The sequence below is a fragment of the Salvelinus alpinus genome, chromosome 9, assembly GCF_045679555.1.
Source record: "Salvelinus alpinus chromosome 9, SLU_Salpinus.1, whole genome shotgun sequence".
Classification (NCBI taxonomy): domain Eukaryota; kingdom Metazoa; phylum Chordata; class Actinopteri; order Salmoniformes; family Salmonidae; genus Salvelinus; species Salvelinus alpinus.
The window spans coordinates 82,555,233-82,569,155 of NC_092094.1; the positions used below are offsets into that span (position 1 = coordinate 82,555,233).

A 13,923-nucleotide genomic window follows, 5' to 3' on the forward strand; every position below is an offset into this window, starting at 1 on the left:
GTTGTTTGTGTCGCACTGCTTTGCTTTATCTTGGCCATGTCGCAGTTGTAAATGAGAACTTGTTCTCAACTGGCCTACCTGGTTAAATAAAGGTGAAATATATATATTTTTTAAAAGCTGACTCGACAGGCTGCCATGCCTCAGCAGGTTCGATAGGCTCCCATGCCTCAGTTAGGTGAACAGGTTCCCGTGCCTCGACTGAGGCAACCGGGGAGGTCTCAGCCGGCTCATCGGGCTCTCACACCCCAGCCGGTTCGGCAGGTTCCCGCGCCTTAGCAGAGGTGACCCGTCCACTCCTGATCCCCGGGATCGTCATTTTGGTTGGCGTCCTGCGGCCGGTGCCGCGCGGCGGGGAGGGGGTACTGTCACGTGTGCTCCCTCTCTGGCCTCTAGGTCACCAGGCTGCTCATTATGGCACACTCCTGTCACCATCGTTACACGCATCAGCGCATATGACACTCACCTGGACTCCATCACCTCCTTGATTACCTGCCCTTTATATGTCACTCCCTTTGGTTCCTTTCCAATGTGTCATTGTTTCTGTTTCAGTTTCATGTCTGTGCGTTGTTCGTGTTTCTTGTTTAGTATTATGTTCCGTTTATTTTATTAAAACCAGCAGGGAGCAGCAGGGACCAGCAGAAACAGCAGGGAGCAGGTCTCGACCCCTCGACCTTCTAGCCCGAGGTCCGGCGCGCTATCGACTGTACCGCAAAAGCATGCTCGTGCGGCAGAGTCGATTTCCGCACTTATAAACCCAGGGTCGTTACACTACTCCCTCCTTTCAAAGAGCGCGTCCTCACGCTAGCTTGCGACTCTACGTCTTACAGGAACGCGCTCACCGGCCAAGCACACGCACTGTCATGGATGCAAGGTCCGATCACTTCTGACACCAGTGTAATGAAACAGCAGGGAGCAGGTCTCAAACCCTCGACCTTTTAGCCCGAGGTCCGGCGCGCTATCGACTGTGCCGCAAAAGAATGCTCGTGCGACACAGTCGACCTCCGCGCTTATAAACCCAGGGTAGTTACAATATGTAAAGGTTCTCCAAACCATTTTTTTGTGATTCATAAATACTTTCCTAAACCTAAATAATCCACAAGATCAGAGCATTTTCAAATCTACCAATTGGTGCTGAAACGGAGACGAATATGCAGATATTTAAATGTCGTTCTATTATTGATCCCTAATATTCTGAACCCGTTCTCTCGATATATTCTAGTGAGTCTGTCGACAACATTCTAACTAAAAGGTACACAGTATTTAAAGGGATGGCTTAAGATAAATGTACTGAAAACCCTATTGAATGAAAACTCCACGAGAAAATCTGTTGGTTTCCAGAGGTTGAATGAAATTGAATCAGAGCGTGCAAGGTAGCCACACCTGCAGAGTGTGTTAGGTGACTGAATAAGGTAAGTCTGAATACCAAATACCTAAGTTGGAATCGGCCCCTAAGAGCTTAGTGCCGTGATGCCAAAATAGCCTAACGCACATCTGGCCCCTCACTGTCCCTTCCAGCAGCCCTGACCAGATACTTGGCACAGGTTAGGCCAGTGCTGCATCTCTCCATGTGCAATAAACCTGCAGCCCTGTGGACTGGTCAAACCATGACAATGTTTAACAGTCCTCTCAGAACACACAGTCTTTAACTATAACCCTGTCCCCTGCTAGTAAAGCCAGAAGGCCTCCAGGAGAACTGCTGTCCCGCAGTGGGACTCCCCCCGACACCACGCATCGGGTCAGATGAAACATCGTAAATCCAGTCCCAGTCTTTGACATTGTACCAGGCCCTGGGCCCGGCTTGCCTACCTTCTCTTTGACGCCCCTGTGCTTTAATAACTGGTAAAAACCGCTACACTCCACACTGTTTACAGAATTCATAATTCTCCATTCAGGGTGTTTAGTATCACATAGAAACGTGAGGGACACCAACGATCAGTTATGTGTTAAGGATGGGTAAGACAAGAGCGACTAAAGGATTCTGGTCAACAGATTTAATGTGTGAAGACTGAACTTTTGCCCAGTCATAACATATCCCCCTTTAATGTAATCAAAAAAAGAACACTCAGGTTTCTAGAAAAAGATAGTTGGCAAAGAGCTCTAGAACTTTCCCTTTCGTCATTAGCTGTTTGATTTAATATGAGTGCTGACGAATGGTGATGCAGACATGGTTTCTTCCACTCACCTCTCCTTGGAGATGTTCTTACTCTCCCGCTTCCAAGTGTTCTTAAAGTCGCTGCAGAACTCGTACCAGAGCATGAAGACGTAACCGGGGGCCACCTCCTTCTCCCCAGACTTTGGCTTGAGCCCAAAGTAGCTCACCATGTCCAGGAAGCTGTGTGGGAGAAACAGAGGGAAGAAGAGAGAGCGCAGAGAGAGACGGGCAGTGAGAGAACATCTCACTGGGTCACAGGGGACAGCCGGTAGCAGAGGCTCCATTATCACATTGACCTCTACTACAACCTGGAGGGGAACAGTGCCAGGGGACCCAGGCAAGCGGGGGTCACCGACCCCCTCCCCCCCTCCACACACACACACACACACACACACACACACACACACACACACACACACACACACACACACACACACACACACACACACACACACACACACACACACACACACACACACACACACACACACACACACACACACACACACACACACACGCGTGAATGAATTGCCCCTTGGGGATTAATAAAGTTGTATTGTATTGTACACACACATTGATAACGTTCATCCAACTTGCTATCTGAGACATCAAATCCAGTAATAGTAGAGACTACAGCTTGTGGACACATCAGATGACCAAGACATGAAGATATTCAAGATTCTCATTCAAGATTCTCAGCCTTAACGAGAAGAGAATCTACGGCCCTTGTATGGCAGCTCCTCAGACTAATTCAATTGTAACCAAATCTAAACTCTCCACAAGGCTCACAGCAGTGCTCACAGGGTTTAAAAAGCAGCCTGCTCCTCTGGGGCTTTCTCTAACCCAAACATTGAAAAAAAATGTTTTGCCCAGCCTGTCAAGCGCTTGATATAGAGGCACAATGATTCAGGAGATGCTCCCAGATTGACACAGAGGTTTTGACTTCCAGGTGGTAGGTGGCTGTTGCGACGCTAATGTAAGACACGTTGGGAGGGGAGTGTTGGGGGATGGGGAAATGTGCGCGGCAGACGGCTGCTCCCACAGACTAGCCGCTTCCCATTCCCCAGATATCCGTCATGTGCTCCTCCGACGCTCCAGCGCCGGGGAAGATGGTGCAGTAGATCATCCTCGTCTTGACTGGTTCCACAACCAGACTAGGCCAGGCCAGCGGAACCCAGGAGGAACAGAACATACCAAATTGACATCCATTCTGTAGGCCTTTGTAGACCCGACCAGCACGGCCCAGCGTGATTAACTAGGCCCCTTTTGTATTGGCTCCTTCCCTGACCCTGGGTCAGGTGTCAGAGCTCACACAAATCACGCACAGTCTGTAGTGTGGTAAGCTTAGCTCTTTTCCTTACTCTCTCTGTCACACACACACACACACACGCACACACACACACACACACACACAAAGACACCACACACACACTCACACAAAGACACAACACACACACACACACACACACAAAGATGCACCACTCGCACACACACACACACACACACACACACACACACACACACACACATACACATATATACACACTCTGAGTCCTACAAGCACATACCACGCACTTCTGGAGGGCTATGACGCACGCACCTGCCGTGAGACCGTTTATTACTGTACCTATGTTCAGCATTCCTCACTGACGGATAAAAGCCTGGGCAACAGGGAATATCACATGGATATTTGGACTGCTAAGATAACATTCCATACAACAACAGATTAGAAAGGGAAACACTCCTGTGGTCAGCTGTTACAAAATATGTTTCTTTAACGGCGACGAGACATCTTCAATAGACAATGGATAATGTATAATAGTAGTTGTGACAGTTCAAATATCCCTCCAGCTAACAACCCTTTAACCACATACGTATGTAAGCAGCACACACGCTGCAGTCGTTTCATATGAAATTGAGCATGATGAGGGAGGGGAAACTTAATGGTCCATTAACTGTGGACGTATCAGGAAACCTCAGGGAAACTGAAACATAAAAGAAACTAATTAGGATTGCATGTTCAGGAAAGGACCTCATTGCTCACTGCATAGGGTACCCAGGATATTGAGCACGAAACTCACATTAAATCTCTGAAACTGTCATAAACTGTGTATCATGTCAGCTTTCCATAAAGTAATTTTGCCAACCAATTGACAAAATTAATGTCATTTCTCTACAACCCAAATGTCATAGCAACCGGTCCTTCCTATGATGATGGTTGGCTTCAGGCCATAACAGACAAATTCACTCCCGTTCCTTAAGGGGTTGACCCTGTGTTTCAGTAGCTGGCAGTGATGATGTGATGTCTATGAGCCTTATTAACACGGGGCCCTAATGTGTGGCTGTGTCGGTGGGGTAGATGCCTCATCCAGGACAGATGTGAGGGTCGGGGCCCACCCACGCCCCACAGAACAAACGGTACACACACACTACAGCACACACACACACCACACCACGGCCCACCGCCCATATTCATCACCAGCGTGTCACTTTTATGAGGTGCGTCCCTGGGAACCTGAGAGGGCCCCCCCCCAGCGGCAGGCAGCCCCGGACTGTTTGGATGAAATTAAAGGCAAACTTCATTAAAGGCTAGGGGCCGTCAGCCGTGGGACCCTTTTGATCAATATCCCCAAGTTCAAGACCTTCATTACACTGGTGTCAGTCACACAGTCACATAGAGAGATATCATAATACCACCGGGAGAAGAAGAGAGAGAGAGAGGAAGAGAGGAAAGCGAGAGACAGAGAAAGAAGGCAGAGGGAGTGAGAGAGAGATGGAGTGAAAGACACAGAGAGAGAGATGGAGAGACCCATGCTTTGCCAATCTGAGTGCTTCTCTTGGCTTGAAATGGAAACATGTAACAGGGATGTTTGGAAACATTGGCTGAGTTGTAGTATTGTCCAAAGCAATCAACATCTTACAGTTTATAGTTTCCATTTTCCAGCGTCAAGCGTCCTTTGGTTTCTCCTTCATGTGCTTTTCATGATTTATTTTGGAATCTGGAGAGTTACGATTTAAAGCAAACAATTCTGGTCTCTATCTAAACAAGGAAAAATAATCTATTTGCTTTGTTTGTTCTTTCTAGTGTGTTTTTCCAATATGACATTTTCCAGATATGTTTTTTCTCTGACACTAGTTAAACGTCTGCCAGTTGAGCATTTCTCCATAAATAAGGTGGGCCTTCTTACAGTGACTCTTGAGTTTGCAGTACCAAACACGGAAGATAAGGCCTGATAACAACTAGAGTGTAGTGAGCACAGTGTGTGTATGTAAGCATGGCGGGTTATTGGCGTTGGCACAGTGTATGTGAGTTTGGTGAGTGTGTGTGAACATGTAAGCGTAGTGTCTGTGTCTGTCTCCATAGGCAGCCCTCCAGACAGCCCTTCCCTATCTCGGGGCTAGTCTACATTGTGCCAGGTTATGACCTGGAGATTCTACTGGTCCTGTGTGGCTCAGTTGGTAGAGAATGGCACTTGCAACACCAAAGTTATGGGTTCAATTCCCACAGGAGACCAAAACAAAAGTATGAAAATGTATGTGTTCACTACTGTAGATAAGAGCATCTGATAAATGACTCAAATGTACTAAATGACAGAAGACCCTGAATGGCTACATGACATCCACCATCCATTATACTTGGCTGAGTTCCCTTCTGTATGTCAGAAGGTATTACAGAGGTATGCAAACAGCCAGGTCAGGAAATACAGAGCTCCTCTGTCATACAGATATGACACGTTGTTTGGTCTATGACCTCTAGGTTAATTGTGTTGTGTTATATTAGAACGGACAGAGACCATTCACACCTTTTCTGTGCAGCTTTGAGCCGGTCGTCCTCAGCACTGTGGTCCTTTTGAACTGGAAAAGACAAAACAACAGCATGGATTAGATGAATACACATGGAGTAAACAGACCTATGTGTGAGCCAGTATGGGAGGCTTGGAGGTCACAGTACATACAGTAGTGGGAATAGATATTTCCAAATGGAGGTAAACTGAGGTACACCAATGACACTCCATGCAGTCCCGCTGGTACAGATGGGGGTCCTGTGGGTACAGACCTATCCTCTCCCAGGAGGAGTGTCAGGGTGGAGGGTGGAGGGTCATTAGCATGACATGTCTAAGGTGGTGGAGCATGTGGTAGAGGTGTCCATGGATTTCACCGTGGTGAATTGTAAGAGGTGAGATGTTTGTGTGTGAGTGTGTTGATGAGGAGTGTGAGGTGGTGGTGTCTGGGGTGGGGGTGTAAGGAGAGGTCTAAGTGTGGACTGTGTGTTGAGGAGGAGTGTGAGGTGGTGGTGTCTGGGGTGGGGGTGTAAGGAGAGGTCTAAGTGTGGACTGTGTGTTGAGGAGGGGAGAGGGGCAGAGGTGCGTAGCAGGGGCACAGGCAGCACAGCACAGCGCAGGGCTGAAGAGTGAGTGTATGAGGCTTGGGAACTGGAGGCTCCTGTGGACTCCTGCCATGTAAAAGTGTCTAAATGCAAGGCAGATGTGTGCGGCGGGCCAGGGCGAGGTGCAAGAATTTATCTAGGGCCAGAGAGTGCCTGTGATCTCAGATTTATTGCATTTTCCAGATTCATCCTTTTTACAATGATGGGGGACCTTTCCCACTTGAAGATTTAAGAGGGGGAAGTCTCCCAAAAATTGTTCAAAGGCAGGTTTGGGGGTCTTTTGGGAGAGGGTGAGCTTAAGCTGCTACCACCCCTTTTGCTTAGCTTTTTTTTACATAAGCAGGCTGATTGTCTGAAGTAAACCTAATGAAGGGAAGGGGTGGCCATGGCTGGGATTGGGGAGGAGGGGGGAGAGCCATGACCAATGGCGTTAGGCCCAGCGGGGGGTTCAGGCTGGCGCCTGAGGTCCTCTCTGGTGTGGCTCTGTGTAGAGGTGGCACCAGGCCGTCCGGCGCTCTGAGAGAGAGCAGCCCACAGAGAGAGAGAGAGAGAGAGAGAGAGAGAGAGAGAGAGAGAGAGAGAGAGAGAAAGAGGATGTGTGAAGTTTCTCTTCCTCCGCTCCCTGTGTAAACATGAAACCAGTAGTGGCTAACTAGAAAGTTATGAGACGCTCATGCTGAGAAGGACAATAAATTAGGCCTTTAAAACTCTGACACACTTTTCCAAACCACTGGTTTACCAAGCAGTCAGATAACAAAGTGCTAGGAAACTACATATATAAGCTGTGTTAAGGACCTGGAACCTCTCTGGGAAAAAACACACAATCTTTACTGCATCAGTGACTACAGCTCCGTGCTATAAAAATGTTTTGATGTGTGTATGCCATTTCCATACATACTCAATCAAACATCAAAAGGAGCTGTAACGTGTACGTGTGAAAGTTTTTGTGTGTGTGTCGATAAATCTCTTGTTCTCGGAAACGCTAAATATACCTTGCCAGCCCTAATCTTTGAACTTTGTTAAGCTGTGCTGGTTTTCATATTGTTGTCCTATCAAGAGGGAGCTTACGGCCTCCTGCTACCATAGCACAAACAAGCACACTTGTTTTCAAAGCCTCTGCCCAAGACAACATAATTATCATTGTTTGCCAACACAGTGAAGAGCTCAGGATTGTGCATATATGACCCACCCAGATGATTATGATCATAACAGCCTGGTGGGGAAGGGTTGTGAGCTTAGCCTGGTGGACACCAGTGTGCAATGGGATCTTTAGTGACAGACATCTTAAATTAGGGACTGACTGCACCCTTTGCAGGGCAGTGTCCTTGTCACAGCCCTGGGGCATTGGGACCAGAGGGAGGAACATCTCCCTGGGCCAGACACCTCTCAGCAGTAAACATAAAGGAAAACACCTCACAGAGTGAGTCCAACCCATGAGGAGAAGTCAGCCGTTAAAGGACTATATGGCATGCCATGTTAAACAGACACTTTCCACTCAACATATAGTTATTTGGAAAAGTTGAATATTAGTAACTGGGTTCTGATTCATTGACAACAAAGAGAGCTTATTGAACAACACATAAAAGCCTAAAGAACACTAGACAAATAAAACATGACAGAACTAAAGATTCAAGTGGGAAAATTTGTTTTAAATTAGTCACGGTGTGTATTCACTACTCAAAATGTCCCTGAAGGATTCAAAGAGTTTCTATTAAAGTGAAAACAGAAAGGTGGGTTTGGTTCATTGTTTTTGTAGAAACTAACAAAACATTCTTTCAACGCTAATAAACAGTTCTGAAGGAAAGGGAAAATACTTGCTCCCAAACTGCTGAAGCATTGCATAAATAGGCTAACTGAGTGCTGCTGAAAGTTAGGGACTCAACATTTCAGCATTCTACCAACAAACATATAATGAGAGGGGGAGCAGTACTATATGTACAGAAAGGAAGCAGAGGTGGTCACGGGTAATGGCAGAGTAATGCCTTACAAGACAAAGGCTCAATGACTTGGAGCTGTAGGAGCGTTGTAGGAGTGTTGTAGGAGTGTTGTGAGATCACAAGCAGGTTCGCGAGGCAGGGCCTAGGGCGTTGAGGTTCAGCTGTGGGCCCTGCTGAGAGGGAGCAGCCTGCCGGCCCCCACAGCCTCCACACAGCCTCCACACAGCCTCCCAAGCAGTTCTGGGTCAGCGCTCCACAGACACGGTCACATGAGCTGCTCTGCTCCCCTGCCTCGCACAGGAGCAAGCATGGAGTGCACTATGACAAACAGACTGTCCCTCCTCCATTAAAAAAGTATACAGTATGTATGAGATAATTCATACTGGCTCCCTTCCTACACATGCTTGGTTATGGTTATAGCTGTCCATCAATACCAATGACGACATTGGTACCACAAGCACACCAGCACGCATGCACGCCTGGACAAGACTAATATGGTTTCCATGGTCAATGAAATATTTTGAGAGAACTTCCCTGTCATGTTCCTGACCTTATTTCCTTTGTTTAGCCTTGTTTAGTTAGTCAGGACGTGAGCTGGGTGGGCATTCTATGTTATGTGTTTCTATGTTGGGTTCATTGTATTAGCCTGATATGGTTCTCAATCAGGGGCAGGTGTTTTACGTTTCCTCTGATTGAGAACCATATTAAGGTAGGCTGTTCTCACTGTTTGTTTGTGGGTGATTGTTGCTGTGTCTGTTTCACCACACGGTTTCGTTTGTTTGTTCCTACCTGTTCGTGCGTTCATGTTTTATGTTCTCAAGTTCAGGTCTGTTCACGTCGTTTTGTTATTTTGTATTTTGTCAGTGTTCTGTTTTGTTGGATATCATTAAAATTCGACATCATGAACATTCACCACGCTGCGCCTTGGTCCTCCTCTCTTCCACCTAAAGACGAGCGTTACATTCCCAACCCTTTTGTGTGATAACTGTTGCTTTGTTCTGCGTATTGAAGTCATGGAACCATCGCCAGGAGATGAATAATGGAATGGACATCTCTGGCACTAAACCTTGCTGCTTCACAAGTATGTGCAATTGCTGGAGGAGCTCTGTTTATTAAGAACGGATTATAAGTTTCCCACTGGAAAGTTTACGTTCAAGATGTTTTTTTGTAAACCAATACCATTTTGTAGCCAGTGGCAACGACAATGGTTTAAAGACCTTTCAAATATTCTGTGATATTGACCAAGACTACATGTTTGACACACTGGAATGTTAAAGGGAATAAAAACAGTCTATAATACATTTCCGTTTGCAATATGTAACTAGGAGAAAAGGATACCAAGGCAGACTTTGTTCGCAATGAATACAGTACTCGAAACATCTCTATGCTGAAAACACTTCCCTGCCTCCAGTTCTCACTCTCTACCTCCCGACATGAGGATGCAATCTCTCTCTGAGACAACTCATTTACATATTTTATAGAAAGACCCTATTGTTTCCCAATATTCTCTGTCTGCCGCAAGTAATGTGTGTCATTTGCCCTTCAATGGAGTAAAACGTAGATCCCCTTGTGACACTTTTGTTTGTCACTAATACTTTGGAGAGATAAGAGGTTGTTGAAGATGTTGGCAAGGGAGAGAGAGGAGGCTTCCCTTTAAGCCAACTCAGATGCCCTACCAGACCAATAGAGGGCCATAGACCTGAGGCAGTGTTTTTGTTAATAGCCTGCTCTTTGTGGCTCTTTGTGGCATGCAGAAATGTGGGAAGGCCCTCGCCTCGCCTGTGTAAAATTGGTGAAGGTGGCGAAATTGCATGCAGGTGGTTGTTGGCTTGCCAAGATGCTTGAGTTGCAGTCTGTTAAGTTGATGTTTACCCACAGCGAGAGTGATGATAGCGTGATCGTTTAAAGCCAATGAACTGTATCCAATATTGTGAGAACATTGCCAGAAGCACCACTACATACTGTTTGGGACAAAATGCAGAGTCCTAGTTGGCACTCATTCAAATGAGGAAGAGGTTCTGTATGCATTATGTTGCTTTAGTGTCACGAGCCTGGTACCTGCTCTGTATAAGCCTGACAAGGCACCTCTCCCCCTGTCTGCATGCCACGTTGTAATGCATGTTAGGAGCGGACGTGTTGCTGCTATGTGAACAATAACTCCTGGGACTATTTACACAGTCATTTCCAGTAAATCAGGGATTACAGCGCGTCTCTGTAAACTCATTTCCTCTCCCTTTCACATTCCCATGATCAATAGTAATCACAGTTGAACCTGTTGGCCAACGGAGTAACACTCCGAGATGAATGTCACTTTCTCTTTTGGAACACTGTGACATCTGCGCTTCCTCATGCTGCATACCACAGAAACCTTACAGGAGCCCATTTTTGCATGATGGAAGTAGATAAGCTTTATGCTTTCTATGGTAGCAGCTTTACTAGCTGACTGACTGGCTTTGCAGGGCACTGGAGGGGGCTGTGGGGAGGGAAGGCTCTGGGGTGAAGATGCCTAGTGGAGGGGGAGAGGCGGAGGGGATCAGAGTGTCTCTGTCTCGGTGTAGTATGTCCCTGGCTGCCACGGTGGTCCCCAAAATGTCCCACTGAGTACAGCCAGCCTTTACGAGGCCTCAGCCAGGGATGTCCTGCCAGCTTTATAGCAGTCATGAGTACAGGCAGCATGTTAAGGGCAATGTGATCCTCTCTGCAGGGTTAGGCTTTAGACTCCTGTCCCTGTGCTGTCAGAAAGGCAGCCCCCTCTAACTGACGCTGGGCCTGGGCTCCACCATCACCCAACTAACCGCCTGACAGGGCACAAAATATATATAGAAGAGCTAAATTACAGCTTTGGGCTTTAATGGTTCCTCTCAGTGTTTTGGAGGAAGGAAAACAGGACCTCTCTAGTTTCTCTCTGAGTTTGGTTTCTTTACTTGACATTCTCCTCAGCAATAAATAGTCTATGTGGAGAATGTTTCATCTCTGGAGAACAGTGGGTTCATTCTCCATTCAGAGAAGTGACAGGCTGGCTTAGAGACATGACAGAGGGGGTGAATATATCATCACTATCTACTGGTAGAATTTGGGAGTGTGTCACAGAGCATGATTTGGAGGGAGGAGGAGGGGGAAGGTCGTCTCATCACTCAGTCCAGTGGATGGGCTCTGACACAAGCCTCTGCTTGCCTCAGGTGCAGTGAGTGATATCAAACATTCAAGGATCCTAATTTCCAAGAGCTGTCATTACAATCGGTAGAGAAGAAGTGGCCTGTGGAGGCCAAGGGGAGAGTAAACACATCTAAACACCCAATCAGGCCAGAACCAACATAGCCTCTCTGGCCACTGGCTTTATTATCTCTCTCACTGGGGATCAAACCGCCTTCGCTGCCCGGCCTGGCTGCCTGTATTAGGTGACACGCAATGATTTCAACCCCCTGAGTCTGCTGGAGCAACATCTACTAAAACAACACATAGCACCCCCTGGTTGTCAACACATGGGGCCTTGTCTCCTCCTCTCTTCGGTTCTGGTTTGTTTTACTCACCGGTCGAGACGAAGGCCTCCATTTTCTCCTTGAAGGGCTGGAGGTTCTCCTCGGAGGAGTTAGCACACACCTTCTGCACATCCTTTTCACATGCTGGGGGAGAGAGAAAGCAGGAAACGTTCAATATTGAACATTTCTCAGCAGGAATGGATTAAAAAAGCTTTGGCCTGGGGTGGGTGGAGGAGAGAAAGTGTGAGAAAGAGTAGACTGTGTCCTATGGTGTACTGTGTGAAATTGGCATTTGTTTTTTATTGTCAGAGCCTCATCATTGGGCTAAGGTATAAAACAATAACTAGCGTGCCCAAACAGCAAATGTAGCACATTAATTAATGACATGTGAGAGTGGGTATCACGTTTCCAACACTTTCATAAGTTAGTTAACCAAAGCCTGCCGAGGGGAAACATTTGAGGGAAAAGAAGTGTGTGAATCTCTTCCAAAACATCCCAACCAGATGGCTATTAAAGAGAACTGGCAATCACTTTAAATGAGCTTGGTCTGCATTCAAAATGGAAACAGAGATCATGTTTCATTATCAGTAAAGCCAAGTAATAGTCTTTAAAGGGGCTTTAACACCATTTTCTGGGGGCAAAAATAAGAAATGGATTATAAATCTTCATCAACACATTCAATAGACAAATTATGGAAATAGTTTTGTCCAAAGACTTTTGAATGGGAGTAGGGTGTTCAATCTGTTACTCTAAAAGAATTAGAGGAGATAACACATAATATGTTGAAGCCACATATACTGGGGCACCTCTGTTGTAGCCACAGGTACTGGGCCAGCCACCCAAAACATTGAGTGTATGGCCCACTAGCTAGATGGGACATTTTTGTCACGACTTCCGCCGAAGTCGGTCCCTCTCCTTGTTCGGGCGGTGTTCGGCGGTCGACGTCACTGACCTTCTAGCCATCATTGATCCATTTTTCATTTTCCATTGGTTTTGTCTGGTCTTCCTACACACCTGGTTCCAATCCCATCAGTTACATGTTGTGTATTTAACCCTCTGTTTCCCCTCATGTCCTTGTCGGAGATTGTTTGTTGTATGTAGGTGTTTATTGTTAATTCTGGTGTGCGACGGGTTTTGCACCCTCTACTTGTTATTTTGTATACTTCCCAGGAGTCACGTGTATCCCCTCTCACAGGCGGAGACGGAGGCTATGGAAACATACTGTATGTCTCCGAATCCCTGCATCAGGGGTACATTCGGTCCTCCACTTCACCCGCCTCCTCGAGTTAATTTTTTGTGAAGAAGAAGGATGGGGGTCTGCGCCCGTGTATTGACTATCGGGGTCTGAATCAGATCACGGTGAGGTATAGCTACCCGCTACCGCTCATAGCCACAGCGATAGAGTCAATGCACGGGGCGCGCTTCTTCACTAAACTAGATCTCAGGAGCGCTTACAACCTGGTGCGTATCCGAGAGGGAGACGAGTGGAAGACGGCTTTCAGTACAACCTCTGGGCACTATAAGTACCTCGTCATGCCGTACGTGTTGATGAATGCGCCCTCAGTCTTCCAAGCCTTTGTAGACAAGATTTTCAGGGACCTGCACGGGCAGGGTGTAGTGGTGTATATTGACGACATTTTGATATACTCCGCTACACACGCTGAGCATGTGTCCCTGGTGCGCAGAGTGCTTGGTCGCCTGTTGGAGCATGACCTGTACGTCAAGGCTGAGAAATGCCTGTTCTTCCAACAGTCCATCTCCTTCCTAGGGTATTGCATTTCCATGTCAGGGGTGGAGATGGAGAGTGACCGCATTGCAGCCGTGAGTAATTGGCCGACTCCCACCACGGTAAAGGAGGTGCAGCGGTTCTTAGGGTTTGCCAACTACTACCAGAGGTTTATCCGGGGTTTTTGTCAGGTGGCAGCTCCCATTACCTCACTGCTGAAGGGGGGCCTGGTGTGCTTGCAG

At 47.0% G+C, this 13,923-nt stretch overlaps 1 protein-coding gene across 2 annotated transcripts in view; it reads right to left on the minus strand.

Moving 5' to 3' along the window:
• Positions 1 to 13,923, minus strand: part of LOC139530770 (formin-like) — a 156,815-nt gene that overhangs the window by 29,756 nt on the left and 113,136 nt on the right. For both annotated transcript variants that reach the window (XM_071327451.1, XM_071327453.1), the window contains exons 15-17: positions 12,007 to 12,099; positions 5,956 to 6,007; positions 2,183 to 2,332 (exon numbers count right to left, since the gene is read on the minus strand). In XM_071327451.1, coding sequence (XP_071183552.1) covers positions 2,183 to 2,332; positions 5,956 to 6,007; positions 12,007 to 12,099 — 295 coding nt within the window. The remainder of the gene's footprint in view (positions 1 to 2,182; positions 2,333 to 5,955; positions 6,008 to 12,006; positions 12,100 to 13,923) is intronic.